This window comes from Mastacembelus armatus, chromosome 7, assembly GCF_900324485.2.
Source record: "Mastacembelus armatus chromosome 7, fMasArm1.2, whole genome shotgun sequence".
NCBI classification, from domain to species: domain Eukaryota; kingdom Metazoa; phylum Chordata; class Actinopteri; order Synbranchiformes; family Mastacembelidae; genus Mastacembelus; species Mastacembelus armatus.
In genome coordinates, this window is record NC_046639.1 from 20,618,467 (window position 1) to 20,646,338 (window position 27,872).

Sequence of the window (27,872 nt, forward strand, 5' to 3'; positions counted from 1 at the left end):
GCTTATCCTGTCTCTCAGAATTGTCAAGTTACTTTAAAAAATTACATTACACTTTAGACACATAATAATGGAACTTTATTAACAGCATCAAAACATTTGCATACAAAAGACTCTCTTTCTTTCTCTCTCTCTCTCTCTCTCTCTCACACACACACACACACACACACACATCATGTAATGCTTCTTACCCTAACCTCAGGAAATCAGAAAATGTAAACACAAAGTTTCATGACAACAAACATTCTCACAGTATCATTTATACCATGGAATAAAAAGAAGCTTTTACACCATGGATTACACATTTTCATCATCCTTGAGGCAGTTAAGGTTAGCGTTAGTAACAAAAGGTTTCAGTGCGAATATAGTGTATAAGATGGCACTTTACTAGTAGGAATAGGAAAATATTTTTCTTTATGATGCTATCTGTCCACCAAATCATTATTCTATATTAGGAGGCTTCCTACCTAGTTCATTTCTCTGCCAAATAACACTGTAATAATAGGACAGAGACAGGTCCTTTCTGTATTGTTTCGTTTTCTCACGAAGCTTCCACATCAGTCAGTGGCAAGTTCAACACACCAAGTCTTGTCATGACGCTTTTTAAAAAGCTCCATTTCCAGTCTCTCATTCAGCTCCAAAGGAACCATAGTCATTTCAAGCAGGTGTCACCTGACCACTGCTGCCTGTTTATTCAAATCCACTTATGGTTGGTAGCCATAATAAGGGTCTTCTGGATAAAGAGAGCACACACAAAAAAGTGTCAACACATAAAATCAACTCCACACATTTGACAGTTCTGACAAACTAGTGTGACAATAAAGTATTAATCACGACTGGCAATTAAGCCAAATACGGAAATATTTAAATAAAAATGTAGAATATATTTCCATGCCTTCCAGCAAACCCAGGATTATACTTATAAGTTTCAACCACATGAACATAACATTATTAACTTTACTATAATTTTAAAGCTGGTATTATCAATAACGTCATATTAACAATGGGTCACATGACTATGAATAACGTAAAAGTGTCACTCATACTAACAAAAAAATCCCACATGGAGGCTGAGTAATTTAAATCATTCCTGTTGCTGTTAACTATGAGGCTTTCATGTTTCTACTGTATAATCTCTCCAGTTTCCCATTAGAAATCTTTATTAACCTGGAAATCAACCAGCCAGTGATTATACCTACCGCACTGGACACACCAATGTCAGGATCAGTATGAGCTGCCTCTAACAGATCATTGTAATATTTCAAGGGTGTGTGTCATTTGAGTTAGTAAATTTTTTATAGCAGCTAACCTGTTTGCTGTGGCACTCTGTGGCAGCCCCCACTGTTGTCACACACACCTGGTGGTCCAATCTCACCTGGGTGTCCAGGAGGTCCGGGGACCCCTGGGGGCCCTGGCTTACCGTCATCTCCTTTGGAACCTGGAATTCCCAGCTTGGACTCACCTGGAGGCCCTCCAGAATACACATAATACACAACACACTTCAGTACAGGTTATTGACTTTTGGATGGTTTATGTATTTGTAGTGATTTTTTTATAACAATATTAACAAGTAAAAGAGAAGCATCAGCATGGCTTTAGCAGCATAAACCTCGGTGAAGAGAGGTACCTGCAAATCCTTTGACCCCTGTGGGCCCCTGGACATTGGTCCCTGCATCACCTTTCGCTCCTGACATTCCTCTCCTTCCTGAGGTAAAGAAAGATACAAATTAGTAAAGTGAAATTTTTTAGCTGTTTTCATAAAATATTTACACATTCATCTGTAAGATTGGCTTGACAAAAATGAGCAAACATCTACTAGAATCTTACCCTGTTCTCCTGGATATCCAAGTTTGCCAGGTTTCCCCCTTGGGCCGACATGCCCCTGGTTGCCCCTGGTGCCAGGTGCACCCCTGGGCCCTGGTATACCAGGTTCTCCTGGTGGCCCTACTGGCTCCTCAATAGGAACTGGCTTACGGCTTATCTCATTGATGAACATGTCAAGCTTTAACGCCTCCTCTGAACACACAGCAGAATGTCTTTATAGCTAGACTTTGGTGGATAAAACAAATGAACAGATATTATCATTGTACAAGTCTGTACAACAGAGCACTTACTATGCACTAGCTGCTCACAGGCCTCTGTGACCAGCTGGTAGATGACAGCCATAGACTGAGGTTCCCCCTGTAAAACACCAGCAGATTCACCAGACTAATATCATTGTGAAATTATACTTTAATATCTAAAAAATGATAATCTCAGCATTGTTAGACCTGCAAGAAGAAAACAGATTGTAAAGCTAAAGCCCACCTTTTCTCCTCGTTCCCCTTTACTCCCTGGCAAACCCTGTAATGTGAAAGACGTGAGCAAAAATATAAACCAAATGTAAAGACAGATGAATAAGGTCCCTCTGGTCTTACTGTAGGCCCCACAGGTCCTGAGGGCCCCCTTTCCCCTACAGGCCCTGGATGTCCTGGCATTCCTTGGAAACCCTGTACAATACAAACACATGGATCAGAGTGATAGTGTTACAGTCATAAACACAAAGGCCCAAGGCAGCTGTGAGCGCAAACAAAGAAATTATACTGTGAGGTGTCCAAGTCAGAAAAACAGGATATATCAGAGTTTTAGCTGTGAACTAAACCTGGCATTCAGATAGAATTTGATGCATAGTGTATACACTGCATATGGTACCTGGAAACAGAAGAGGAATGTTTACCAAACAGTATATTTTGATATTAACACTATTACAACTAAGGATTAGAATAGAGATATTTAATCAAAGCCATTATGTGAATTCTATGCCTGAAATTAGCTGATCAATCACTTTATGGACAAAATGAGAAAGATACTGTAAAATGTAAAAGCAACATCACTAATCTCATTTCATATCTATTAATTGATTGAACATTTTTCCTGAGGGTGGTGCCAGATGAAGATTCATAATGTTTCCAAACTGAAAAGGCTTCTTTTTCAATAGATTCAATGTGTAGCTTTAAATGTTTTGTGTGTTAAAGTGTAAATCATGACCTGTTGTTGTCTCTGGATAAATGGTCAGGAAACATTGGAATTTCCACAGTAGATTTCAGACAAAATACATTATTACATTCCTGGTGAAATTTTGGTGACAGCAACAAAATGTAAAACACTATAAAATTCTACTTACGAATGTAAATGAAAATTTGTCTTACCCTGGGTCCAGTGCTGCCAGGTTCACCAATGTTACCTTCGACCCCCCTAATACCCTGTGAAACACATTGCAGAGGAGGACAGATGCACAGGGAGAAACAGTCTTTGCTTACATTTTCTGTGTTGGCTGGGTCAAAGAGCTCACCTGGGGGCCTGGGTTGCCCTCTTCCCCTTTTGGACCTGGGGGTCCTGGTAAACCCTACAGGGAAAGATAACACAGAGTTTGGAGAAAGCACAACATAAGGCAGAAGTATGTTTTCTCTACCATTTCTAAATTTCAGGTTAAACCTACCTGAACTCCTGGTCGCCCAGGATCTCCCTTTTCCCCCCTCGCTCCTGGTGGACCCTGAACAGATTAATTACTTCTTAAACAACTGTTAAGCATGTCATACATTGAACAGTACAACTGTACAGATATGTGTATTATCTGTACAGTTAAGCTAGAAAGGTTACTCACCACTTTTCCCTGAACAGTGATGCCTCGGGGCCCTACGCTGCCTAAGGGTCCAACACCTCCCTCAAATCCAGGTTTTCCTGGGGGCCCCACCTCTCCCTGACCCACAAAGAAAACTAACATTAAGAGATAAATTTGCTGCTTTAATGCATACTTCAAAATAAAATATGCACTGTAATGTTTAAATGCTAGAATCAATAAGCTGACCTGTAAACTACTCCCAGGCTAGTGCAGCCCTCTAAATAACAACTGCTTTGTGAAACTGCTGTGTGTTTATGTTTGTGCCTGATTTACAAACTCTAATGCTGATTGAGCAATGTCAGGTCATAACCATTTTCAATGAGGCAGCTGTGATTTAGGCATAATTCTAGTTTGATGCATGGCGTAGCACCACTCTAGACTCGGAATGCACTATTAGACTTTATTGTTTGCTATGCCTCACTGTGTTGTGTTCACAGTGTTGAGTCATTTGCTGTGTCGCTGCGAGCAATAAACTGGTTCATTTTATTGTCTGTGCTGCATTGAATAATAAAGCATAGGTACTTAAGGGTGCTTACTTTGTCTCTGTACCTGCAGCCAGAGGTTGGCAGCGTTTGTCTTTTTTGGGGAAATGGCAGGAATTTCATTAAGCTGCAGGTCATCAGTGTTGGCTTATTGTGTTTTTAATGCTGTGTTCTTCCCGCTTTGCTTCATGGAACATTTAGTCACTTATATCAGCAACAAATGTCATATAAAATGGATTACAATAAATTGGTTTATGGGTAAGAAACGCACATAACAATGCTGTTGCATCTGGTTAAATGGCTATATTAGAGTATATAAGATGACAACAAGTAAATGATGTGATAATATGAAAGGGGCCACTTGTAATGGGCCTTCAGAGATTTAAATCTGCAGCTCTTTAGAGAGCTTGATAGTGAGTTACAGCTCATGGTTTAGTTGTCCGAGCCAGATTTTTAGTGCCTGGTTCACTTGTGTTACCATTTTCAGCTGTGGCGAGTGCAGAGAATAAGCTCTAAAACCCCACTGTACAGTACCAAACAGAAAGCCAGCCTGTGAATATTTCTTGTTGACAAGTTCAGAAATTATAATATCTCAATGTTGAGTTCAGAATTTGCGCTTCATTTGCCCCAAAGTGGCCAAAAATCAGTTAATGTAAAGGACAAATGTCAGATCGCTACCATATAATCTAACTAAATACTACAAATTCATGATTGGACTTAAACAAATATTCTCATATCACCTTTTGGCCTTGTTCTCCTTTCTCGCCTTTCTGACCACGAGGCCCTGGTTTTCCCTGGTAAAAAGAAAAAAAAAAGTCAACATGTTATCAATCAGCTGGTACAAAACAATTCAGCATGTCCCTTTGGCCTATGTGAGGTGACATACAGTGGGTCCAGGGGAACCAGGAGCTCCAGGGACATCAGACGAACAGGTGCAGGTGTACGCCGGGGCAGGACAGCTCTCCTCATCTCTCTGATGCACACACACAAAAAAGACATTAAGTCAGCCTTTGGTGTTATTAGTCGTGTGCTCTTATAAGGTGACTGTCATACTGCATAAACACGACAAAACAAGTAACATGATTGTGTGAATATGAACAAAAAACCACAGAGTCATTCCAGTATTGATCTTATTTGCACATTGATTCAAACACAGTGTCAGCTCACAACAGGCCTATATTAAAACAGAGTTGATTAAGGGTAGACATAAAGAATAACAGACTGACCACTCCAGGCAGGTCACAGCAGGTGTCCTCTAAAGCCCAGGTGGTGTTACAGACAATCTCAAATGACTGCAGCTGGAACTGGGTGCGGTGAAGAACCCAGCATACAGGTTGTGCACAGTACACAGAGAAAGACTATCAGTTTTTATATGTTCAGGATTTATAATTTATTGATACACTCGGCCTGGATTAAAATCAAAGAAAAGTACCGGGGCAGATCCACTGTTGGGTCCCCTGGTTTTCACCAGTTTTCCCAGCATCTCAAAACCATCAGTGGGCAGGTTGCCCAGAGGGCGGGCAGGTCTCTCACCTACGTGCTGGCAGTCCACGGACAGGGACACACTGACCTGACTGACAGACAGGTGAACCTGCAGAGGAAGAAAGAGGACCAATCAAAAGGAAGTCTAACAATGACATGAAAAAACTGACAAAATATCCCAGAATACTTGTTATATTAGCTCAGGTTTAGATTTGTTAGACACCAAAGGACTTCCCTCAGCTCAACCTTCACCCACCGAACACTTTGTAAATACAATTTTATTGTATTTTAATAAAATTGATGCATTAAATTATTTTTAAAACGTAACTATAATACATACATTCCTAATTCTGCATGTCTTGAGATTTCTGGTTTATGAAAAGGTGCATAAGATGAATGTGTTATATAGGAGACAGATAGGAATCATGGTATTGAGCCTGATTTTCTGTTAAATGGCATTAAAGCTTTTATTGTGGTTTTATTAAGACTTGCTCTGTCTGTGTTCTCCCACCTTGTGAAAACTGCCATAGAACAGTCTGCGGACCTGAGACTGGTCAAAAGTCAGTTCCTGCACCTCTCCTCTGTAGTCCAGACTGAAGTACACCAGATGTCTGGTTGTAGCTGTGTGAAGCAGAAATACAGAGGCTGATATTTAATAACAACTTTTCTCTCTCACGTTATCTTTTGGAAAAACATGGGGTTCTGACTATGCCACTATCAGCTTCAGGATCAGCGGTTACTTTGTATCAGTGTGAGCTGGCTGGGTGTAAAGAAAACTCACAGTGTCTAGTGGGGTTTTCACACTATTTCTTCTCTTGTAGTGAGTTTTAGTATTCTCAGACAATCAACAAGATCCCAAATATTAAGTACAAATTATTCCCCTAATTGATCTATCTGTGGATTATTATCTTAATCAATTGTTCTAAATGTTTTGTTCCATCAAGATGTGATTCAAAAGATTCAAAATTGCTGCTGATTACTATTGATCACCTATCAACCGATAAAAAATACCTTCCATTCCAAATAAACCCACATACAAAAACAGAAAAGTAAAAACATATTTAAAAATAACTTTACTGTGAGCTGGTCCAGTGTCTTTAAGAGGCCCTGGTGACAAAATATGAGACTGATTCTGAAGTTGAAGTAGCTGAGAGATGGAGCGATACAGAAATGCTACTCACGGTCAAGCACCACTCCCATTTTGGGCTGGAAGTCATTGTCAGTGAGCTGCCAGAGGGCGAAGGGCTCCCTGGGTGTCTCCTGCAATATACGGAAGGCCATGCTGATGGTGTGCTCTGCAGAGAAACCTGCAGGGTGGATAAACCTGGAGGGAGACAGAGAAAAATGGAACCATCTACAGTGAAGTACAAGAAGTACAACAAGAACAAAACATTCGTAAACTAAAAACACACTTTGTGTGTTTGCAGTTGCCACACAATGACACGGAGTGGTGTTGAAAGATTTTGATTTATAAGGTCATGTCTGTAAATATGATGAATGAATTATAAAACACTTTTTGTGACTCTGTTTATGCTTCTTCTTTTTCAAGGACCAAATACTGCTGTGATTTTCAGTCTGAGCCTGACACTGTCATTCTATTTTACTCACAGTCTTTCACAAACAAGTCATGTACTTCATTTAGAGCATTTTCATTAATTGTTTGTTGGGTCGGTCACATTCTGTGGTACTGATGCCAAAATCCAAATCCTAATTATTTCCACACATGCAATTGAGATGCTGTGTTGTCTGTGAGTAACTTCCACCTCCTCAAAATGATGCACGAATGATTGAGGATGTTTCATTTGGTAAATAGAAATCCTCCATCTTCACACTTCTTTCTCAAATCTCCTATGTGCAGCCCTGGGAAAGGTTAAGATGCCAGAAGTGACATGAGTAACGGAAGCAAGGTGTATTGTTGTGGAAAGCACCCTTTGGAGATTTGCCATCCTGTTTCAGATGAATGTTTTGGTATTCAGGTTGGCTCAGACTGGAACTTGGTGAGTCCAACCACATTTGGAGGTTGTCATAGAATCAAAAACAACAGTTTTTTCAACTTGGCACTAGCATGGAGCAAACACACAAACACAGCTGGATACACCTGAACAAACAGTGCAGAGAAAGCTGTAATCAAGTTTACTTTGGTTAATGTGGGAATGCACCTATGAATATGATTGTATATATACAATTAAGCTGAATTAAGATCAGCATATAAAAGTGAGGGCCTCACTTGGTGCTCTGTGTCAGCTGGCCGTCTCTGTACAGGGTGTAGGTGGGGAGGGTGTTGAAGACAAAAGGCTCGGCTGCCACACCCTCCACTGACGAGTGAGCTTTCTGAGTCAAACCAAAAGCTTCCATCATGTCAAACCCTGAGACAACAAACCAAATAAAACGAAGCTTATGTTTTAAGATAAAATGGTGACAGCGTCTTATTTTTTTTTTAAATGTGATGCTTTAATTATCCAAAATGATAATTAATAATGACAGTGTGTCTCACCTTTAACAATGCTGTTTCTGATGGTGACTTCAGGACACACTGTAACACAGGAGGGCACTGGTGAGTCAGAAATGAGGCAGACAACGCACCAGGAATATTTTTTCACATGTTCAGCCCATGCAAAACCACCAAAGGCTTATTTTGGGTCCCAGGTGCATTGAAACAAATCTGCTATTTGACCGGTGAAGATTTGGTGAGATTAAATCTGAGGAGGTTATTATCTAGCTGTGCTGAAAGCAGTAGGGCGTAGGATAATCAATCTGAAATCTAAGTGTGGTCTAAATTGATGCTTATGAGCAAATTTCATCTAACCTGACAAACAAAGAATGATGCCAGTCCTTAGTTCTCACTGTCTTAATGTCTAGAGGATGAAAAAAAAAATAAACTGGCCTTGTTTGCTTGAGACCTGCTGGAATCAACTGCAGAATATAACATATTTGCCTAATCTGAACTTCCCCAGGAATCTCACAAAAATACTTAATCTTCAAATCTCTCTAGAAAATGTGATATGTTGATGAATCACCTTCGTTGTGGATAGGATACATGTGGGGATGGATGGGAATTCTGGCTGGAGCAGTGGCTGTTATAGGAAAAAAAAAAAAAAAAAACAATCATCACACATTTACCCAATTTCAAAGATATGAAAACCTTTACTGTTTTTTTATGTTGAAAGGTCATACATGTATGCATGTACTTTTCTACAAACACACAAATAATGCAAATTAATGCAAATAGTAAGGGATTTGGTTACGTCATGTTAAGGTAATCATCAGTGAAAACAGGTGTGAATTAATTAGTTAGTGAGAAAACCAGATATCGTTCTTCATGGCAAACCAACATCAAACAACAATACTGTTGGTGTACTGGTGTCACATCAGACCTGTTAGATGGAGAATAGAGACGGCAGCGCCCTCTGCTGAACTGAGGAGTGAGTGCAGGCTGATACGATACAGAGTCTCAGGTTTCAGATTAGTGAAACAGTGGCTGCTGGTGGAGCCATCGACAGTTTCTTCCTTTGTGTCCTTGTCTATACACACAAACACCAAAGTGTACATTTAAAGTGTTTGCAGTGGTTTCTGGGACAGCTTTAAGTCAACTGTGAGTAAGTGTCACTTACAATAGATTTTACTGCAGATTACCTTCAACAGATTGAATGATAATTCGGTATCCATCAACTGCAGACACTGGTCTCCAAGACACACAGATGCTGGAGTGGTCTGACCTGACCACACTCAGACTGCTAACCCTTAGACTCGCTGGGGACACAAACAGAAAGGTGAGAAATCAGACTCACATAGAGAAGAGCCACAGCTGAACAGTACAGCTTGGCAAACACATAAACAACTAAACAGAATAAGTACCTTTAATAAGTATTAAGTATTCTAGTGCAATTGAAATACTGTACTAGCACTGTAAAGTGCCTGGGATTTGCTTCTTATGGAAACGTGATACTTTACATGTTTCTTTACCTTTCCACAAAGACATTAGTGCTCAGAAGACAAAAATGTCATTTTTTCTTTTAAATTAGACCTAATTCTACTACATAAACATGTCACTGTGTTACCATTAAGCCTTAGCCCTGATACAATTCAGATTTAGTCACTTTTAAGTTCTCCAGCAGGTCAGTGGGTGTGTGTGTGTGTGTGTGTGTGTGTGCGTGTGTGTGTGTGTGTAGACCTACTGGTTTTGCCCTGGGCTGAACCACTGCCTCCTTCTCTGTTGCGGTACTCTGCAGTGACCAGGATGCTGTAACGTGTATCTGGCTGTAATGACTCTAGCACCACCCGCTTTTCATCACCTGGAACCAACACCTGCAAACAACAATCTCATCATTCAAAGCCAAGCTTTCAAGTAAAATGTTCCACCTGTTGACACAGCAACTAAGCTGTTTTGGTTCATTTTTGGACTTCTCTGTGCCCAGCAGGATGATGGACAGAGCAGATGAAGAGGTGACAATGCAGCCCACTTACAGTGCTGTCCTGTGTTTCAGCTCCAGTCAGTCCAGTGTAAGACACACGGTACTGGAGAACATGAGCATTTGGAGGTACCCAGCTGACCACCAAGCTGACCGCAGTTTCCTCCGAGACCAGTACGCTGGACGGTCCTCCACCAGATACTACAGGGTTTTTATAGACATTAAAAGTCAATACAGAGCACATTAAAACCTTTAGTCTTAACGCAAAGAAAAACTACAACAATAAGAGCAGGGATTATTATTATGGAAGGTTTATGTTGGATAAGTGTTTATTACAACATTCATTAGTTGCACTTTCTTTTATATCGACTTCAGGTTGCTTATAGAATAGGCACCAGAGTACTTTCCAGAAATAATGTACTACAATACTCAAACTCAACACATGACAGGACAGCCTATGCAGTACTGTGAGGGCTTTGTTTCTGGAATTTCTCCTAAGATTTTCAGTAGGTGGCGCTCTTTCCCTTTCAGCCATAAAGAATATCACTGCTCATATTGTGTAGGCTGCCCAACCTTCTTCCTATAAGCTTCACTTCATCTTTCTCTGCGCAGCAGAGGATTTGACCTCCCCAACATAGTAAATTTGTATACAGTGACAAAAAATACTGGTAGTTTTTTACATGCTTGTTGTTATGTATATTAGTGTGTGGGTGCATGTGGCTTACAGGTGCTATAGCGTATGGCGACAGCTTCACTTTGAGCTCCATCTCCATAAAGTGCAGATAGAGAGATTTGGTATTCCTTATCGTCCTCTACCCTCTCCAGGATTGCCCCTTCACTCTCGCCACTTACCCTCAACTACAACAGGAAAATATTTTCATCACATTTTATATGAATCATTATTAATGAATTACATACCCCAGCCATCTAGTAATCCATCCTCACCTGTCGCAGGTCCCCTCCACTGAGGGAGATCCACTTGATGAGGTAGGAGACAACGTCATCAGCTGCAGCCTCCCAGCGAACAGTGATATCGCTGCCTGAGAAATTAGTCACCCTGAGGTCTGATGGAGGAGGCACCTTCACTAGGAGAGGTGGAAAATGTACAAGGAAGGAAGAAATGACACTTTAGCCTGCTCTGACATTATTCATCCACATTAAAACTAAAACTGAACAAAAAAAAAAATTCCCTTAATGCAGCAAAATCAATCTTAGGTCATTTCTTCAAGCACAAAATGTTTTACGTGTGGTGACGTTGCTGGTTAGAGATGCAGACAGGCCTTGTGGGTAGAGGGACTGGACTGACACTAAGTATCTGGACAGAGAGGACAGGTTCTGCACCAGCACTGAGTTCATGCCTTTCACCTCCACCTGGAACGACATATTTTTATGAATGACTGAAACAGACGGTGGCTGCACTTACAGTACATCTTGTTCTCAGCATAATTGATTGTAATTAACAGAGCAGAGTCAGTCAAAACGACAGGCTGTGAAAAAGTCATGCTGCCCACAGTGTAATAACATCTCTCAGTTTAATATAGACACAGTGCCGTATTTCTCAGCAAGGGTTATAAAAAGTGCACGTAAATAACAAAAAGTGGTGGTTCTTTTCAGCTTTACTTGATTCAAAAGTAACTAGAAACATTATGGTAAAGTGAAGATTTTCATCATCACTTTAATGCAAGTTGCTTTAATATTTGCTTCAGAGTGGATGTTAATATCTATTAATTATAATGATAAGTTATACTTATGTCATGTGTCCTTGATAACCACAGACTGAAGGAACAGTTTAATTGCAGACTACTGTAAAGTGTGTCTTTTGCTGCCACTTAGTAGTGAGTATAAATGAGACAGTGTGCAGGTCCTATTTGATTATAATGTGTAATTTATATGTGATAAAGTAATCTGAACTTATCCTTAAACAATCTGAGGAAGAGTGTAATAACATGCTGTGACTAGATTGTTGTTAGTGTGATAAGATCAACAGAAGTGGTATTATCTTTATTGATTTTTATTATCAGTTATTAGTCTGTGCTTTCATTTGCTGATGTAAAAATAAATGGCTGAATTACATTATTTTAAAAGATTATTGAAATTCTACACAGATTCTTTAGGCATTACTTCAAAATACCCCTTAAACCATGTGCTCAGTTTAGAAATCCATGCATACAGTTCATTGTTTTTTATAAAAATATTGTTTCTACTATATAACCTGTGGGGTGTTGCACAGGTTAAGGTGTTTCCATTAGGTATTTGCAGTATATTCTGATCAGGTTCTTGATTGTTAGTGGAACTGAAAGCCATGAAAAATCAAAGTTAAGCTAAATGTTGTGGATGATGCAGTCAGCAGATTTGTTTTTCCCGACCTGGTGATACCTTAGAATACTGAAGCAATAATGTCTCTTACCCAAAGCCGCAGTCACACAAAACAACAGAATGTATGTTTATCTCTTTAGAACAAAAATATACTGTCTCAGCTCAAGGATGGATGTTTTATAATTTGACACCAGTGTATTTTCTTAGATTACCTGCTTGACGTCACTGCCGTGGTTGGTGCTGTAGGTGATCCGGTGGCCTGGGACATCCACAGCTCCGGGCACCCAGCTCACTCTGAGCATACTGTGGGTGACCATCGGGAATTGAACACTTATTGGCAGTGGGAGTGGGACTGCAAGGAGGGTAATCAAAATACACAGGGAGGGAAGAAGAAGATGAAAAATACATAATTGGTCAGTGCAGTGAAAAGATTTATCTTATCTGTGCCACTGAGAAGTTTGTGTTGAAAATAGAGAAGGAAGAGAGAATAGTGAGTGAGGAAACTAATAGAAAGAACAAGGTAGAAAAGGGCAGTGAAAGAGAAAGAGAAGGTGCAGTGACTGAAAAATCTGGAAAGAAGAACAGTAAAATGAGAAGTGTAAACTGCCAAGTGTAAACAGAAACTGAAAGAATAACAATAATGAAATATAATGGATATGAACATTTGGCAGAAATATAAGTTTCTTACATGTGGTGGCAACTGCAGTGACAGGATCACTGGGCTCCTCATCATACAGAGCATACAGAGTGACAGAGTAGTCTGTTGCTGGCAATAAGCCTGCCAGCTCCACCATAGTCTGGTCTGCATTGAACTTCTCCTGCAACCATGCAAACACAAGATGCAAATATGGAGACAGAGGTTTATTTAAATTAAAGCTTACATTAATTTAACCGATTATCTAATTTGTAGAAAATGATGTGATGTTTGATCACTGAATGTATAAATACAGTTGTGCTCATGTTTTCTCATGTGATTGATTTTTTTCCACACTTACAGAAACTAAAAACTCAATGAAAGCAGGCTGGTATGTTTTTTTTTTTTACTTGTCTTCACATTAACACAACACAACCAACAGTAACAATTTGCACCAGCTACTGTATGACATAGGGAGAGTATTTGGTTTGATGACAATATGCAAATAGAGACATAACGGGTCACATTAGGAAATTTGACTGTGGTACAAAAATTGTATTTAACATTATAGTTAAAATTTAGACATTAAAAATAATGTGCACAAGGCCATAATCTACAGTTGTATTTTTGCTCTTCTATGTTTGTACATTAAATTTTCCCAGCAGATTATGTGTTTTTTTTACTGCTGATTAACCTGTTTCTTTCTGGTCTATAATTAATTCACATGTGTACATTAACCACCTTAAATGTGCTTTCATTTCCCTCCTCACACACACACAGTGTAGCGTTCTCACCTCCTTGGCGTCGTCAGGCTCTCCATGGTTGAGCGCAGAGTACAGGATCATGTATTGTGTCGCACCGGGTGCTGCACCCCAGTTTACTCGCAGGGTGCTGAACGTGGAAGGAGTCACCTCCAGGTTGGCAGGCATGGCTAGGGGCACTGAGCACCAGAGGAAAGACATGATTAGGATAGTACAGAACCGGTTTTCCAGATGAGCAATGAAACGTGACTGGAGACTCTTAACATTATGTGCTAAGTTTGCTGCTACCAACAGAAAAATAACAGAGAAGTCAGCAGCAACTGTAATTAATTTCTGGTCTGCATCGGTTTTCTGCACCTATTTCTGAACCAATTAGAATTCCCCAGATGTAAGTATGTATGGAAGAGTTGGAGGCCAAAGATGGTCAGTGTGCAACACTGCATTAGTGGTAGTCATCTAATTTATAACACATTCTTTAAAATACAGTATTTAACAGTGACAAGAGTCTTACATGTAGTGACAGTTCCTCTGAGTGCCAGGCCAACATTGTCCTTATACACAGGAAAGATAGACACATGGTACAGTGTCTGAGAGGAGAGGCCTTCCAGCAGCACAGAGGACTCTGAACCAGGCAATACCACCTAAAACAAAACATCACTTAAACAATGCACAGAGCTTCACATCATTTTTCAATTACAACACATAAAAAAAAAAGAATTAGCATCAGACATAAACCCTGACTGATGGAAAAAATACCACTAGCTAATAAAATGTGGTACATAAAGCATATTTAAATGTAATATATTGAGCAAAAATGAAAGCATTAGCTGTTAGAGAAAAAAAAATCTCCATGTTGATTTTATCAAAATGTTAATACATTTTCATTCAATTGATCCTTCTTAGAAATTCCACATGGTACAGTCTGCATATGAATATGGAATCTGACCTCAGGAAGATTAACATGCCTAAGTGGTGGCAGAGTATTTCTCAGAATAAAATTAATAACATTTATTGCTTTATCCCAAGACAATGGGGAAGCTTTACTGAAGAGGACTCTGCTGATAGCTTTGGCATTGACCTGTGCTAAGAGAGGAGCGTTTTTCCTGTTGCAATCAAGGACATTTCTCCCAGACTCTGAGTATGATGTAAAACACTGTGGCATCTTCCTCATGGTGAAAATCCTCTTTATTTCTTATTGTTTATCCATTTCTTTGCCTAGTTAACTAATCTGGTAATAATTTAGTTGAGATAACATTTCTGACCTCCTGTGGACTCTGACTCTCTGCACTGTGGTAAACCACTCTGTACTGTTGGACTGGCTTAGCAGGATTGGTCCAGTGCAGCTTCACTTCTCTGGAGCCCAGTTCAGAGAAGCGGAGATCAGCAGGACTTGGGTAGGAGAGGGCTGGGTCTGCCGTGGGTCCAGGCTCCATTCCTAGAGACACAGCAATAAAGACTGCAAGTCTGTATTTCAATTGCAAGTGTTGAATTGACTTGTAGAGAGAGTCAGGAAGGCAGACAGGCTGATTACGTTTTGCAATGCTACGGTCCTCTATCCTCCCACACAGGATGTGGACCAGTCGTGCCACCAGTTTGCTGAGCAGAGGGAAGTCATTGACATTGTAAACATTCAGATCCACCGGCTCTGATGCCACTTGTCTCAACTCGGCTTCATCAGCATTCTTCACACCTAGATAGAACAGTTATGAGTGTTTAATACTACAGGATCAATTATAAACTCTTTACACCACCTCATCCTCTCTTCTTTTCGATCTCACCTACGGCAATGATCTCCACACCGGCATTCTTCAGCCGGCTTGCTGCAGACACAGCATCATCCTGAGATTTCCCATCGGTCAGTAAGACCAGGAAAAACGGTGCCTCTGACCGTGCTCCTGCCTCGGCCCTCATGTTCTCTTCCATGACGTGGAGCAGCGCCTGACCTGGAAGGCAGATTCATGGTTACACCCTGACAGACACACTGTACATATAGTACACACTGTATCAAAGGAGCACTGTATGATGCACGTTTACCAGTAAATGTGTTTCCTCCCTTATATCTGAAATTCCTTACTGCCTCCAGCAGCTGGTCTTTAGTGGTGAAGTTGTTGAGATGCCACTCTGTGCGGGGGTCCCCACTGTACTGGGTCAGTCCTGAGGCAAAAAGACGTCAATGTTTTGGTGGACAGGCTGTTAGCAAAGGTAAATCTGTTTTTTGCTGCCATAGAAGACCATGTAGTGATTGGTTCCTGGCAGTTTGTTTATTTGTAAGAAGTGGCTGCTTTTCCAGTAGCTGCGAATGCTTTTCTCACTGCTTGTGCAGTAGTTCTTACGGCATTCCTGCTGTGGTAATTAGTTGCTTGGTGGTTGCAATGAGACTGCTGGGTTTACAGAGAGTACGCTCTGATCCTCACCAATCTGAATGTGGTTCGGCCCAATGTGGAAAGGTGTCACCAGGCCCTCCAAGAAGTCTCTGACCCGCCTGAAGTTGGTGCGTCCGATGCTCCAGGAGCCGTCCACCAACAACATGATGTCCGCCGCTGCATTGCTATCACACTCAAATTGTTTCCTTGGAGACATACCTTAACAAAAAAGAAGCACAAAAATGACGATGAGCTCAACCCTCTGTACATTGTGCGTATGTTGCGTAAATGCATAGTTTTAAATATAAAAACAGATGGCTCTATTCCTTTAGGCAGTTGAAAGGTGTATGTGTACATGTGTCAACATGGTGCATACAGAAACGTCAGTGAGTTTTCATGTCTGAATGTGTGTGTGAGGGAAGAGTGGACACATGCCCTGCAGCCGAACAGGATGGCCTATTATTATGCTTCCTACTTTGTTGCTTCCATGTGTAAACACTGTCATCAGAGTAAAACTATCACTTAGTGCTCTCTTGTCTTTTTCTGTCTTTTTTACCTTAACTCACAAAAAAGCCAGACGATGATGGCCAGACGTTCCTGCTTACAGGGAGCTCTCCAAATCACTACCATCATGTTTTTCCCTCATCAAAGTAACAAATGTCATTAAAAGTAGTAGCAGTTTAGACCTGAGTTTGTCATGCCATGCTTTAGGAAAACTGGAGCACAGATATTACTTGTAACCAGCTGGATAGAGGGTGTCTTCCGGGGTTTCTCCTCAGCCCGTTTACCCTGGGTCGTCCCTTGCTCTTCCTTGTTCTCCAACTTAAACCGATCCCGTTCCTTTTCTATCTTCTTCTTCCTCTTCTCTTTGCTGGTTTTCTCTGGGGCCTCATCAGGGTGCTGAGAGTGAGTTTCTATAGCTGGAGGCTCTGGGGGAGAGAAGTAATGGTGAGCACATGAGAGGGGTTACAGTAAGATAAGCAAAGATTATTTAGGGACCAGTTAAAGCTGTATGTGACAGGAAATGTAGTGTTGACACTAGATCCATCTGAATTCTAAGTATCAAAGGGAGAAGTGAAAGAAAACATGATCTCCTTGCTTTTGCCTGATAGACACAGCGTCAAAAATACCTACCACACCCTCTCGCCCTCCTTAAATGTCCTTGTTCATTTGTCTCTGTTTTTATGTCCTCTGATCCCTCTTATTCTCTAAGGATTGTTTCTCCATCTACTGTTCCTGGCTTTCATCAGTGTGTGTATTTGTGTCAAAGCTTTTTGGTGTAGGCCTGTCTAACTACAGTATGCTGTATACTGTACACATGTGTGTGCTTGTTTGTAGGCGTGTGTTGGCAACATTTCTGTGCCGTGCCTCCTTTGAGTCTGTGAACCATGGAAGTCAGAGCAGACAGAGCAGCCAGGCTTCTAAATAAGAAAAAAATAAAAGATCCTTTACCCCAAATTATCCCCTGCAGCTCTGCAGTGATGCACCAATGAATTTTCATATGGTTCATTAATATACACAACAGGACATAACTCCCATAATTTGTGTGCAGCTGACTGGAGCTAATATTATTATGCAATATCACCTCTGTTCGTGCTATTAAGGTTTGTAGAATGGTGCAGAACAAATCATGGCTTTGCAACACCTTATTCTCGATCCCAGACTGACTAGTTCAGGGGAAATGCTGCTCAGTTTCATCTTCAGAAGCACTTCATGGACAAATCCCTTAGAACCATATGATTGGTCAAGATTGCAGGGTGCTGCTCAACATTAAGTTTGGCTGCTGGGTTTTCAGCACTGACATCATACGCCATAGTTTGTTTATAAAAGCAACAGTCATTTTAATTTGAGTGCAATAGCAAAACCTTATTTATGTATCCCCACTGCAGCTAGAGCCACTACCATTGCTGCCAGTAATGTAATTTAATGTAATTTAGGTCCTATTCAAAAGAAAATATTTTGATCAAATTTAATAACAGAAAAAAAACTAATGATTTTACAGATGAGGTGTTTAGATTAGTTCATCTTAAAGTCCTCCCTGTTTATATAGTACTATTACATGTTGCTGCCTCTTTTTTTTTTTTGCCTGAACCCAAGTCATCATATGGAAACAACACCAAGATTTGTGTTTGTGAGTGTGTGTGGATGTTGTTGCATTTTCTACCAGCATACCCTACCCGCAGTAGTAGCAGCAGCAGTGGTGGGGTCTGGGTACAGAATCGTCGGCAGGCCCATCAGAGCCTCTGTCGCATCGTCCAAGTCTCCTGAGCCTGATCCACCTGGCAACATCTTCTTCTTCTGTTCTCGGCTACCACTACGGATCATCTCCTCCTCACGCAGACCCTCCACTGGAAGAAAGGTGGATGTTTGTGGTGCTGAATTATCATACATTTCAGACAGTCAGAACACATTTCTACAATTAACTGTAGACATAAGAGTATACAACAACTATAAAATACCTCTGAATTTCAGAGCAAATGGGATATTATCAGATTATCAGACACCTATGCACAAAGACAACCAGGACTTGTACTAAGCCATAGACAATTTAATTGAACACAAAGAGAACACAGTCTCCAGTCATACTAGCAGCTCTGTAAGATATAGCAGGTATAATGTTTACCATGTTAGATAACTCATTAGCATGCTAACAAACCACAACAATGATGGGACTGTTATTGATTTTTAACAGGCATCCAAACTAAAATCCCAAACTATCAAATCCAAACTATTAAAATACAAATTTTGACCTGACGGTGGCGCTAGGTGTATACTTATGGACCCAAAGTTATTACAATTCATCTTGAGCAAACATCCACTTTTGAGCCAAATTCTAATAGTAGCATCCAATATTTGTTGAGATAGTTCAGTCTGGATCTAAGTGGTGTTTTGATGACCAGACCACGCATTTCTATCGCTAGACCCATTCTGCTAACTTGGCTAAAAACTGTATCTGGACATCATATTATGTATAAGGAAAAGTGTCATTGGAAGGTCAATACACACAACACACAATGCAACTGGAATGCAATCAGAACATCTCCAGTATTTATCAGTCACACTTCTAGTCAGGTTCCTACTGGGATAATATCTGACTAAATCGACCGTTCTTGACATTCACTGCACAGTCATCTTTTTCTATCTTAATATCTCTAGACAAGCAATGTTGATGAGTAAGTACAAGCTGCACAATAACACTGCCAGTCATGTATATTTTTGTCAAAAACCGGTATTCCCCTTTTCCAGTCAAATAACTGCAGGGCTGTCTGAAAGCTGATGATGTAACAGCATGATTGGACATGTAAACTGAACTTCAATACTAGATAGAGGGATCTGAGAGGAACATGCTTGAGGTAAAGACAGAGCATGTGAGCCGTTTGATATTTTCACTGGAGTAAAGGGACGAGTTCAAGAACTGCAAACTGAGGGTGAAATTTACATAACAAAGAAATCGATTATCCCTAGCATGCCTTTAAGTAAGTCCTGGACCCAGAGGGGTTTGAAACAAATGGAAAAAGCAAAGACGCATTCGAAGGAATTCCCAGTCTACGATTATTCCACCACAGTGTTACAAATTTTCAAGATGACATGTTTTTCTGGCCTGCCTGGGCATGCTCGGCTCGGCACAGTAACCTATTGTCACCTGCATAGTTTGCAAGCTAATATGAGCCTCAGGAGAGTATAAATCAAAGCCTAACAATAAGATGTCCAAAGTGAAAGGGCCTCACAAATCAGTGGGAATCAATAAACAGAGACATGTGATGGGATTGATCATCACTGCTGTAGGAAATAACAGTAAAATAGACAGAGATGGCCAAAATAACCTTATGGACAGTAAGTGCACCATGTAGAGCCTGAGCCTCCAAAAACAGCTGACACTCAAATTGTCACAATCCTTCCTTTTTTTCTGACGTGACCTTTAAGAGAAGATTATGAGATTTTATAGTGTGCAAGCTGTTCTCTCGGCAAACTGCACGTGCTTGAACACACAGTCACACACTGTAGCCATTACTCACTGTGCCATTTTGCTGGGAAGGCTTCCTTTGAAAGCCAGAGAAGTGTTGATGGGCAGATTTAAGACCCAGCAGCATGTACTTACATGACTTACACTTAAAGGTCAGTCCACTTCCAGCCTGTAATCTACTCAGTGTGTAAAAACATCAATATCACTCCCATTATCATAACATTGCTGCATTGCCAAACTCATCTAACAGTACCAACTGAGTCAACATCAGGCCCAATACTGTTTCTTCATCCCTGGCCAATGTTGTACATCATATCATGCTTGTGGATTTTTATGACAGAAAAACCTTTTGTGAATTCCAGTTAATCAGAATTAAATGTATGGTTTACTGAGAAGAAAAATACTATACCAGATTATATAAGATGGCATATAAAGATATGCATTCATGCTCACTCTTGCTCATGTACATTCTGCACATACATATGACTTCCCTTATACTTCTTTATTATTCACTCTGTACTTCTTTTTCATTCTGGTACCTTAAGCTTCTTCTATCTATGTAAGGCAAGTAATCCATAATCAACTGTTCAAAGATACTGCCACCAGGAACTAGTTCGATCCTCACTGTCTGACACAGCTGCTTTCAAAAGCCATTTCACATGCTGACAATGGATTTCTGTTTCTACTCACCTGTGATTATTTAACATTTTCTCTTGGCACACTTGATCTCACAGTCTTTCATCTCAGTAAGCGCTTGCAAAATATTTGTTCACTTTCTGCTCCTCCACATCCCTCCATCCCTCTATTTTATTATTTCTCCATTAACACTTGCTGTGTTTCTTACTGGTGAATCGTCTCTTTGCGAGAAGCTTCTCTGTCGTCCCGTTCAGCACAAGCACTTGGAGGGCGTATTCTTGACTGGAGTCCAGTCCTGCCACTGTTGCTCGGCCCCGTGTGGTGGTCAGCATCAGCTCTGGCTGTGGCACCTCTAGAAAAGAGGACAAGCATTTTTGGAGAAATGAGATTATCACTGTATGAGGGGTAAGTCAGGGCTTCTGATGTTATTGAAGATCTTTTATATAAGAAAGAACCAGAATAAAAAGAAGAAAGAGGAGAGAACCCATATTTTAGTTCTATATTCTACACCTTCTCTGACAAACATTTTCCACAACTGATGTGTTAACCTGGACCACAGCCTCCACCAAAAACAACTAACTATAATATTTTCCAAACTCTGTTTTCCCATTTAAAGTTATGAAATTTTAGAGTGTGCAGGAAATTTCCCACACATTCTCTCCTGAAGTCAATTATCTTCTCTCTAGTTGTTTCAGTATTAAGCCGAAGGCTATCATTACTGCACCAGCTTACAAGATCAGACACCTCCTGCCAATATGCTGATTCATCTGATTGCATTAACAATCCAGCCACACCAAGATTATAGATTTCAAAAGAGTCCAATCTCTTGTATGAATAGAAAAGTCTGAATTGAACTTATTTGGAAAGTCATTGCCACAGTACCTTTCTTTTATCATGGCATAGACAATATGCCTCTCCAACAGCTGCTGAAGAACCTTATTCCTAGTACTTGTCTGATTAGATTGAACAAGATCTTAAGAATCTTTTACAGTGAAATAAAAAGTGCTGTTCTACCAGTGTAATATCAGCCTTAAACGCTAAGCATATTTACATATCCCCTGAAGCTAAATCCTAGCAGAGGGAGGTTTCAGCAACTTCATGTGTAATCCTTCTTTGTCTCCATCTGGTCCTTAACACTGTTTTCATTTCAATACAAATGATACACCACTTCCTCTTCTGTCCTCCAAATTACAGTTGTATATTGCCACCATCTGCATTTCTTTTTAATGTATTTCCCAGAAATGTACCACCTTGCCCGCCCTTGAATCTCAACACCACCTTTTCATCCTCTACACTTGTAGGCAAGACAAGCCCTACGTTGGACTGAAATCTTCTTCTAAGTTTCCTTCTGTTTCTCTTTTTGACTTGTTTGTGTCTAACTGTAGAGTAAAATGCGAGAGGGTGACAAAGAGAAGACAATGTCAAGGAAAAAGTCTGAGGGGCATCAAGACCAGCAACTTTCTTTGTATCACCGGCAGCCCACTCAACTCAGATTCTAAACAGCATCTAAGAAGCTACAGTAAACTCTGTCAGTTACCACCTACGCTGCTTAACACAAGTTGTACTTTGTACCACCATGATCAAGAGAGTTTCAAAAAAATTTTCAAGTTGTAATTTATTCTATTATGACCTCTGGCTGTGGGTTTGGTAACATACAGAAGCTGAAAAGGTGGGAGCAATATATACCAAACCGAAAGGACTGTTTGTGATTAGTGAAGCCAGGTGACAAGACTTTCCACTTCATCCCATAAGTGTTGGATGAAATTAGAGCCATGTTTGTCAAAAGTCACTGGATGTCCTATAACTTTCTACATTTGAATGCCCACAAATGTTGTTTGTTGGTTCAAATAGACTCATACCCCTTTTCACAGATTTTTCCATTTATCTTGAAGATTGTACAGTTTCTCAGAGCCTTAGATTTAAGAATGTGAGAAATGTTTTGATCTCTTTTTCAAATATGAGCCAAACATCAACAGTATTACAAGAAGTGTCATGTTTCTCCTACACAGTGCTCCCCAAGTTCTTCTTTAGTTGAGGTTAGGGTTAATTGGTTATTTCACACATAGTTGCTTTCAACACAGACAGGAAAGTCTCACCTGAGATGGGTCTCACTCTGACCTTGTAGCCCTGAACAGGTCCATCAGCCTCCTTCCATTTCATCTGCAGTCTGTCCTCAGACAGGACTGTCAGCTTGAGACGACCTTCACATCGAAGGGGAGAAAACAAATAAAAGTTTATATGTGTTGTGCATGTTGTCTAGTCAAGAATTTAGGTCAAAAGGTTTCGTTCTCCAAGACGGCCTAACTCTTCTCATTTCCTTTTTCCAAACTCAAATCCATCTCTTGTTTCGACTTCATCAACATAATTTCCAGCAGGGGTTTTGTAACAAGCAGCGTCTTTCATGTTTCTATCCTCCCACCATCCATCCATCCCTCTCTCCAGCTGCCCCTTCACCCATCAAAGCATGCCCTGTCCTCTCGTCCTGTATAGAAACAGGAACAGGACGCTTTTGGGGACTAGAGGGTCAAAGGTCATGTCAGAGGACCATCACAGAGTTTCAGTGTGTCAGGGTTTTCTATGCACTCTGTGGTAGGGTAATAGATGGAGAGGAAGCTGAGGGGGAGGGGGGAACCGGAAAAGAAGACGACAGTGTAGAGATGAACAGCATGAATCACAGGACTCTGTCTTCATCACTACCGTGGAGGCATGACCCCAAGCACTCAACAGACCTTTTAGCAGCATGTTCTATGTATGCAAGCATGTGTGTGTATTTGGGCCAGGGGTCTCTGGAGGGTCCACATTTTCTTGGATGCCTGGCAAAGGATCAGATAATGTCTGATGGAGATTTAGAGCGACTGGGGTCAAAGTCTAACAGACCTACTAACAAAAACAAATTTTCCAGGCTGTGGGGGGGACATGTGTAGGCAAGCGCCACAGCTGTGTTACACTCCCTGAATTCTGAGGTTAGAGCAGTTAAATACTCTAAAGTCTTTCCAATTAATAAATAAAACAGAATCTACACATTATTATTATTTTATAACAGTAGCCACATATATTGTGCTTTTTCACATGTATAACAAAGATGGGACTGTATACAAGAAAAAATGGCAAAATAATACAGACTCTTTAAACAAAATAATAGCACTAATAATAAAATAATAAGCATTATGTATAAAGTATGAAGATGGAGATTAGAATATGCGACTTATTCTAAATAAAATGACATTTGAGATGTTATAATATTGTCTATGATTACGGTAAAGCATGTTGTGCTACTTCAGCCTCATCGTCTCTAGCTGTGTAACTTATGTGACTAATTCTCATATTAGTGGTATTCAAATGGCTCTGCTGGTCATGAAAGAGAGGCTACCTTGACCATGGACCCCTGAACAGAGAAGCAGGAGGACACTGAAGAGGAAACACAGCATTAGCCAGAAAGATGATGATGGTGATGATGAAGAGAGGAGGTGAGGAGACATGAGACAGATGAAGCCTGAAAACATAAAAAAAAGGTATTCATGTTATTTTACTCTTAACTGTATGATTATATTTTATTTCAACTATTACACAAATATAACAAATATAACAGATTTACTTGTTTTGTCATCTCAGACATGAAAACTGATTTTCTTTCTTTAACATGCTTTCAAATTAAATATGATTGGGTTTCTAACATCTATAACTTTACTTGCAGCATGATTGACTATATTCTGATATTGTTCAGACCAAATGATTAAGAGAAACGAGAAAATAATTTGATTATTTGATATTGACAGACATGCTTTTTGGGAAAGATTTGCTGGCTTTGGAAGAGGCTTACCACTATAAGAAGTGGAAGATAAATTATATGTCATATATTTACGTCTTTACCTGGCAGCAACATATCCTGTCACCTTTTCCCGTGGGAACTGTTTTATGGCTGATTCATACCACAGGTGTTTCAGTGCTTGTCCCCATTACAGACCCTCAAACTTCACACAACTAATGACACGCACAAGCCCATAACATTACCAAACACGCAGCAACTAACACCCCTCTGTCTGAGATAACAAACATTTAACAGTGTACAAACATTCAATAAAATGCCTTCAACTTCTTCTGGACGCACAACATTATTAGAAAGTTTTAATGTAAATTATGAAAATATATCTGTGCTTGTATTTATTATAACTAAATATTATGTGCATATGGGTCATAAATCAAAAGTTAAATGACAGCTAATTTGTATGTTTCACAGACCTGACACCAATACAATCAAGATATATGTGCTGGTGCTCTATAATTTTGAAACACACTGGGAGATTGGAGAAAACACATTGTAAGCTGTGTAGGCAGGTGCTCTTTAGAAAACAAGGCCAAAAACCCATTCTTTATGAATAAGAACTTTGTTCAACATAATGCTGACTGAACAAAACTACAAATAATTGTCTAGGAATTCTGCTATGATACTGAAGTTCACAGAGCTGTGAGCATGTGTAAGTTAAATATGTTGAACAAATGTAATTAACCAGGGTCGTTGTAAAATGGGGAGTAAAGCAAGCAAAGTCAAGGAGAAATATGTTGGTATGTTTTTTTTAAATAATATCTTTTTTTTAATGCTAATATATTTCATTCCATATATCCACCTTATTCCATACCCATATATTTGGCTTAATTTATTTGCTTTAATACACATTTTACTGTCAGAGATTTTTACTTGTATTTTAAATGTATGTCATAACTAGACAGGCTACCACAGGAGGGAGTATAAAGAAACATAGAGTCTGCCTAAAAAGGCTCCACAGGCCACCTAACATGCAACCATCATGTTCAGTGTGTGACATGACCGATGTTGCTCTTTTGTATGTTCTCTCCTGTTTCACAGGTACCTGCTTGCCAACACATTGCAAAATCAGAGTTTATACCGGAGTTATGTGTTGTGCATTCCTGTCTGTCTGCCTGTCAGACAAAGAGAAAAATATGGAGATTGATATGGAATTCCTATTGATCTACTTGCTGAGGTGATTGTTGATTTACCTCTTTATTTGATCACTTTTTTAGTTTCTGTGTGGATGCAATTCAATTACTGCAAGAAAATCAGGACAACAACACCTCTATCTATGGAATTAACAGCCAACTTCATCTGATTTTTCTTATTCCCTCAAAAATCCAACGGGAAAAATGTTCTACTAATTGTTAAATTTTGATATTGGTCTGGTTTGCCCTGTTGGAGGTTATTATGCAACAGTAAGCTTAACATGGTCTCAAATCAGTGCACTCATTCATTAAATGACACCTACTCTGCCCTTGGAAAAAACATCTCCATAAAGTGGCCTGACCTTTAGTCAGCCCTAGCAAGAATCCAAGTGGCCTGTTGATGAATGGAGAGAAGAAAAAAGTGCCAAACTGGATTTTGACATTTTATTTTGAACTCAGTGTGCTATGGCTGATATCTGTTTTATTAAGATGAACATGTTTTTGACATTACTTACAAAAACAAGCTTTAGTTGCTTAAAATGTTGTACAGTCATAGGTAGCATATATTAGGTGATATCCTGCAGGCACTTACAATCGACTAGTGACACCAGTTTAATTCCTCCTATTTTGTGTTCATACAGCATTACATCAACAATTAATTAGCTAAACATTATCTACTCAGAAATGATTATTCACATTGTGTGAAAATGATCCTGGGCTTCACTCCACAATTAATGTAGCAGTAATCAGAAATAAGTCTCAACTAAAAGACCTTCTGTGGGCACCAATAGGTGAAGGATGGTGTATAAACAAATAATGGATGACACAGTAAATGGCTTCATAGAAAACGCTTGATGAAAATACTGTAAATGAATAAATACTTTAAATGTCCTTATAGCTGCATACAGCTACAGTCTAATGTGCTTTAAACAAGCTATTTGATTATAAATGCTGAAGTGTTATGCAATTAGTCGACAGAAACAGTGTTTATTTGATAACAGAATACATTAGGTTCGTAAAAATACGAGGTCATTTCATTTGTATTGATTTTAATCAACCACAATTTTTTTTTCGCTACAATAGTGACATGTATTTTATGTATTTCAAGTGTCCTGAGGTCACAGGTGTCCCGTCCTCAGGTAAGCGTTTTTGCAACAGTTTCAAACAACAGACGGCAACCTCACCTTAAAGATAAAACCAATTTCAGTCTCTTAGCGGAGACTTTTGAGGAATTCAGACACAACACCTTCCCCCAGCAGCCAGGTGAGGTCTTACCTGGAGCTTTGAAGAGTCCAGGTTATTCCTTCAAACAGGCTCCGCGCAGCATTCCAGAGGTGGGATGTCAGTCGGTTCCGCTAAACTGTGAAGCCAGCTCCCCCCATCAGGTTGTTTCTAAACCCGAGACGTGAAACCCGAGAAGCGAGGCCGTCCCGCAGCTGCAGCCTGGGCGGAGAAAGCTGCAAAAACCCGCAGAGCCAACACGCCCAGCTGCGCCAACAGCAAAGCCGCTTCACATGCAGTGATAGCTGTCCCACTGAGGCCTCCTCAGGGATCAACAAATATTCATTAATGCCATAATTTTGGCATTTCAATTCATAATTTTCAATTTTAACTTTTATATTAAAATTGTTTGACTTTTTACCTCATAGTTTTGAGCCAAGTAAAGGTTTTGACGTTTAATCTCAGAATTTTGATTTAGGTTTCTAATTAGTTTCTAATGTGTATCAGTTAAACTTCTGCTGCAGCTGTGTCTGAACACACTCTGAGGACTAACAATATGACTGCAGAGGGGCTGTTTATGGAACTTCACTGCATAGAACACAATCATAACTACAGCACAAATATTATGGGTCATAGCTTTACAAATACAGCTGTACAGGAACAGTAATGTTTCAATGATTGCAGGAGAGGTAAGAGATATGGGGGTTTCAGGGCTCCTGGAAGGACCATGTACTGTAGAAGCGCATTAAACTAGTAACAAACCTCAAGAGACCTGTGCATCGGAAATTGAGTTACTGCAAAGACGGCTCATGTTCCCATGGCATCTTGATTCATGGGCATATACAATCAAATGAATTGGACAGGAATGCAATAAAATCTAAGTTGGTATTGAAGGAGAAAATTCTGAAATTTGCCATCATGTATTTGTATCATTTTAGTTTTTAATGAAAACTTATTTTTATTCATTTTTTTAATTCTGTTGCAAAAACC

At 39.9% G+C, this 27,872-nt stretch overlaps 1 protein-coding gene across 2 annotated transcripts; it reads right to left on the minus strand.

Annotated features, from left to right (window-relative positions):
- Nucleotides 1–58: 58 nt before the first annotated feature.
- LOC113146077 (collagen alpha-1(XX) chain) lies at nucleotides 59–27,792 on the minus strand. Of its 2 annotated transcripts, XM_026333337.2 has the most exons (42): nucleotides 26,937–27,792; nucleotides 24,076–24,198; nucleotides 22,802–22,906; nucleotides 20,914–21,057; nucleotides 18,283–18,453; nucleotides 16,840–17,034; nucleotides 16,157–16,324; nucleotides 15,777–15,896; nucleotides 15,521–15,685; nucleotides 15,274–15,432; nucleotides 15,005–15,177; nucleotides 14,254–14,383; nucleotides 13,776–13,921; nucleotides 13,036–13,165; nucleotides 12,560–12,699; nucleotides 11,276–11,402; nucleotides 10,977–11,116; nucleotides 10,757–10,889; nucleotides 10,087–10,232; nucleotides 9,798–9,927; nucleotides 9,256–9,372; nucleotides 8,997–9,143; nucleotides 8,640–8,696; nucleotides 8,117–8,155; nucleotides 7,850–7,988; nucleotides 6,804–6,946; nucleotides 6,134–6,243; nucleotides 5,573–5,731; nucleotides 5,367–5,444; nucleotides 5,027–5,113; nucleotides 4,881–4,934; nucleotides 3,641–3,736; nucleotides 3,476–3,529; nucleotides 3,329–3,382; nucleotides 3,186–3,239; nucleotides 2,415–2,486; nucleotides 2,305–2,340; nucleotides 2,112–2,178; nucleotides 1,825–2,013; nucleotides 1,625–1,702; nucleotides 1,307–1,468; nucleotides 59–730 (listed from the first exon to the last, which is right to left on the minus strand). In XM_026333337.2, exons 2-42 carry the CDS (start codon nucleotides 24,182–24,184, stop codon nucleotides 702–704), a joined length of 4,752 nt encoding a protein of 1,583 aa, XP_026189122.1. In that variant the 5' UTR covers nucleotides 24,185–24,198; nucleotides 26,937–27,792; the 3' UTR covers nucleotides 59–701. The 2 variants fall into 2 exon arrangements, with proteins under 2 accessions (XP_026189122.1, XP_026189123.1); XM_026333338.2 differs by lacking the exons at nucleotides 24,076–24,198; nucleotides 26,937–27,792 and having other exon boundaries at nucleotides 20,914–21,055; nucleotides 22,802–22,911.
- Between the last annotated feature and the right edge of the window lie 80 nt (nucleotides 27,793–27,872).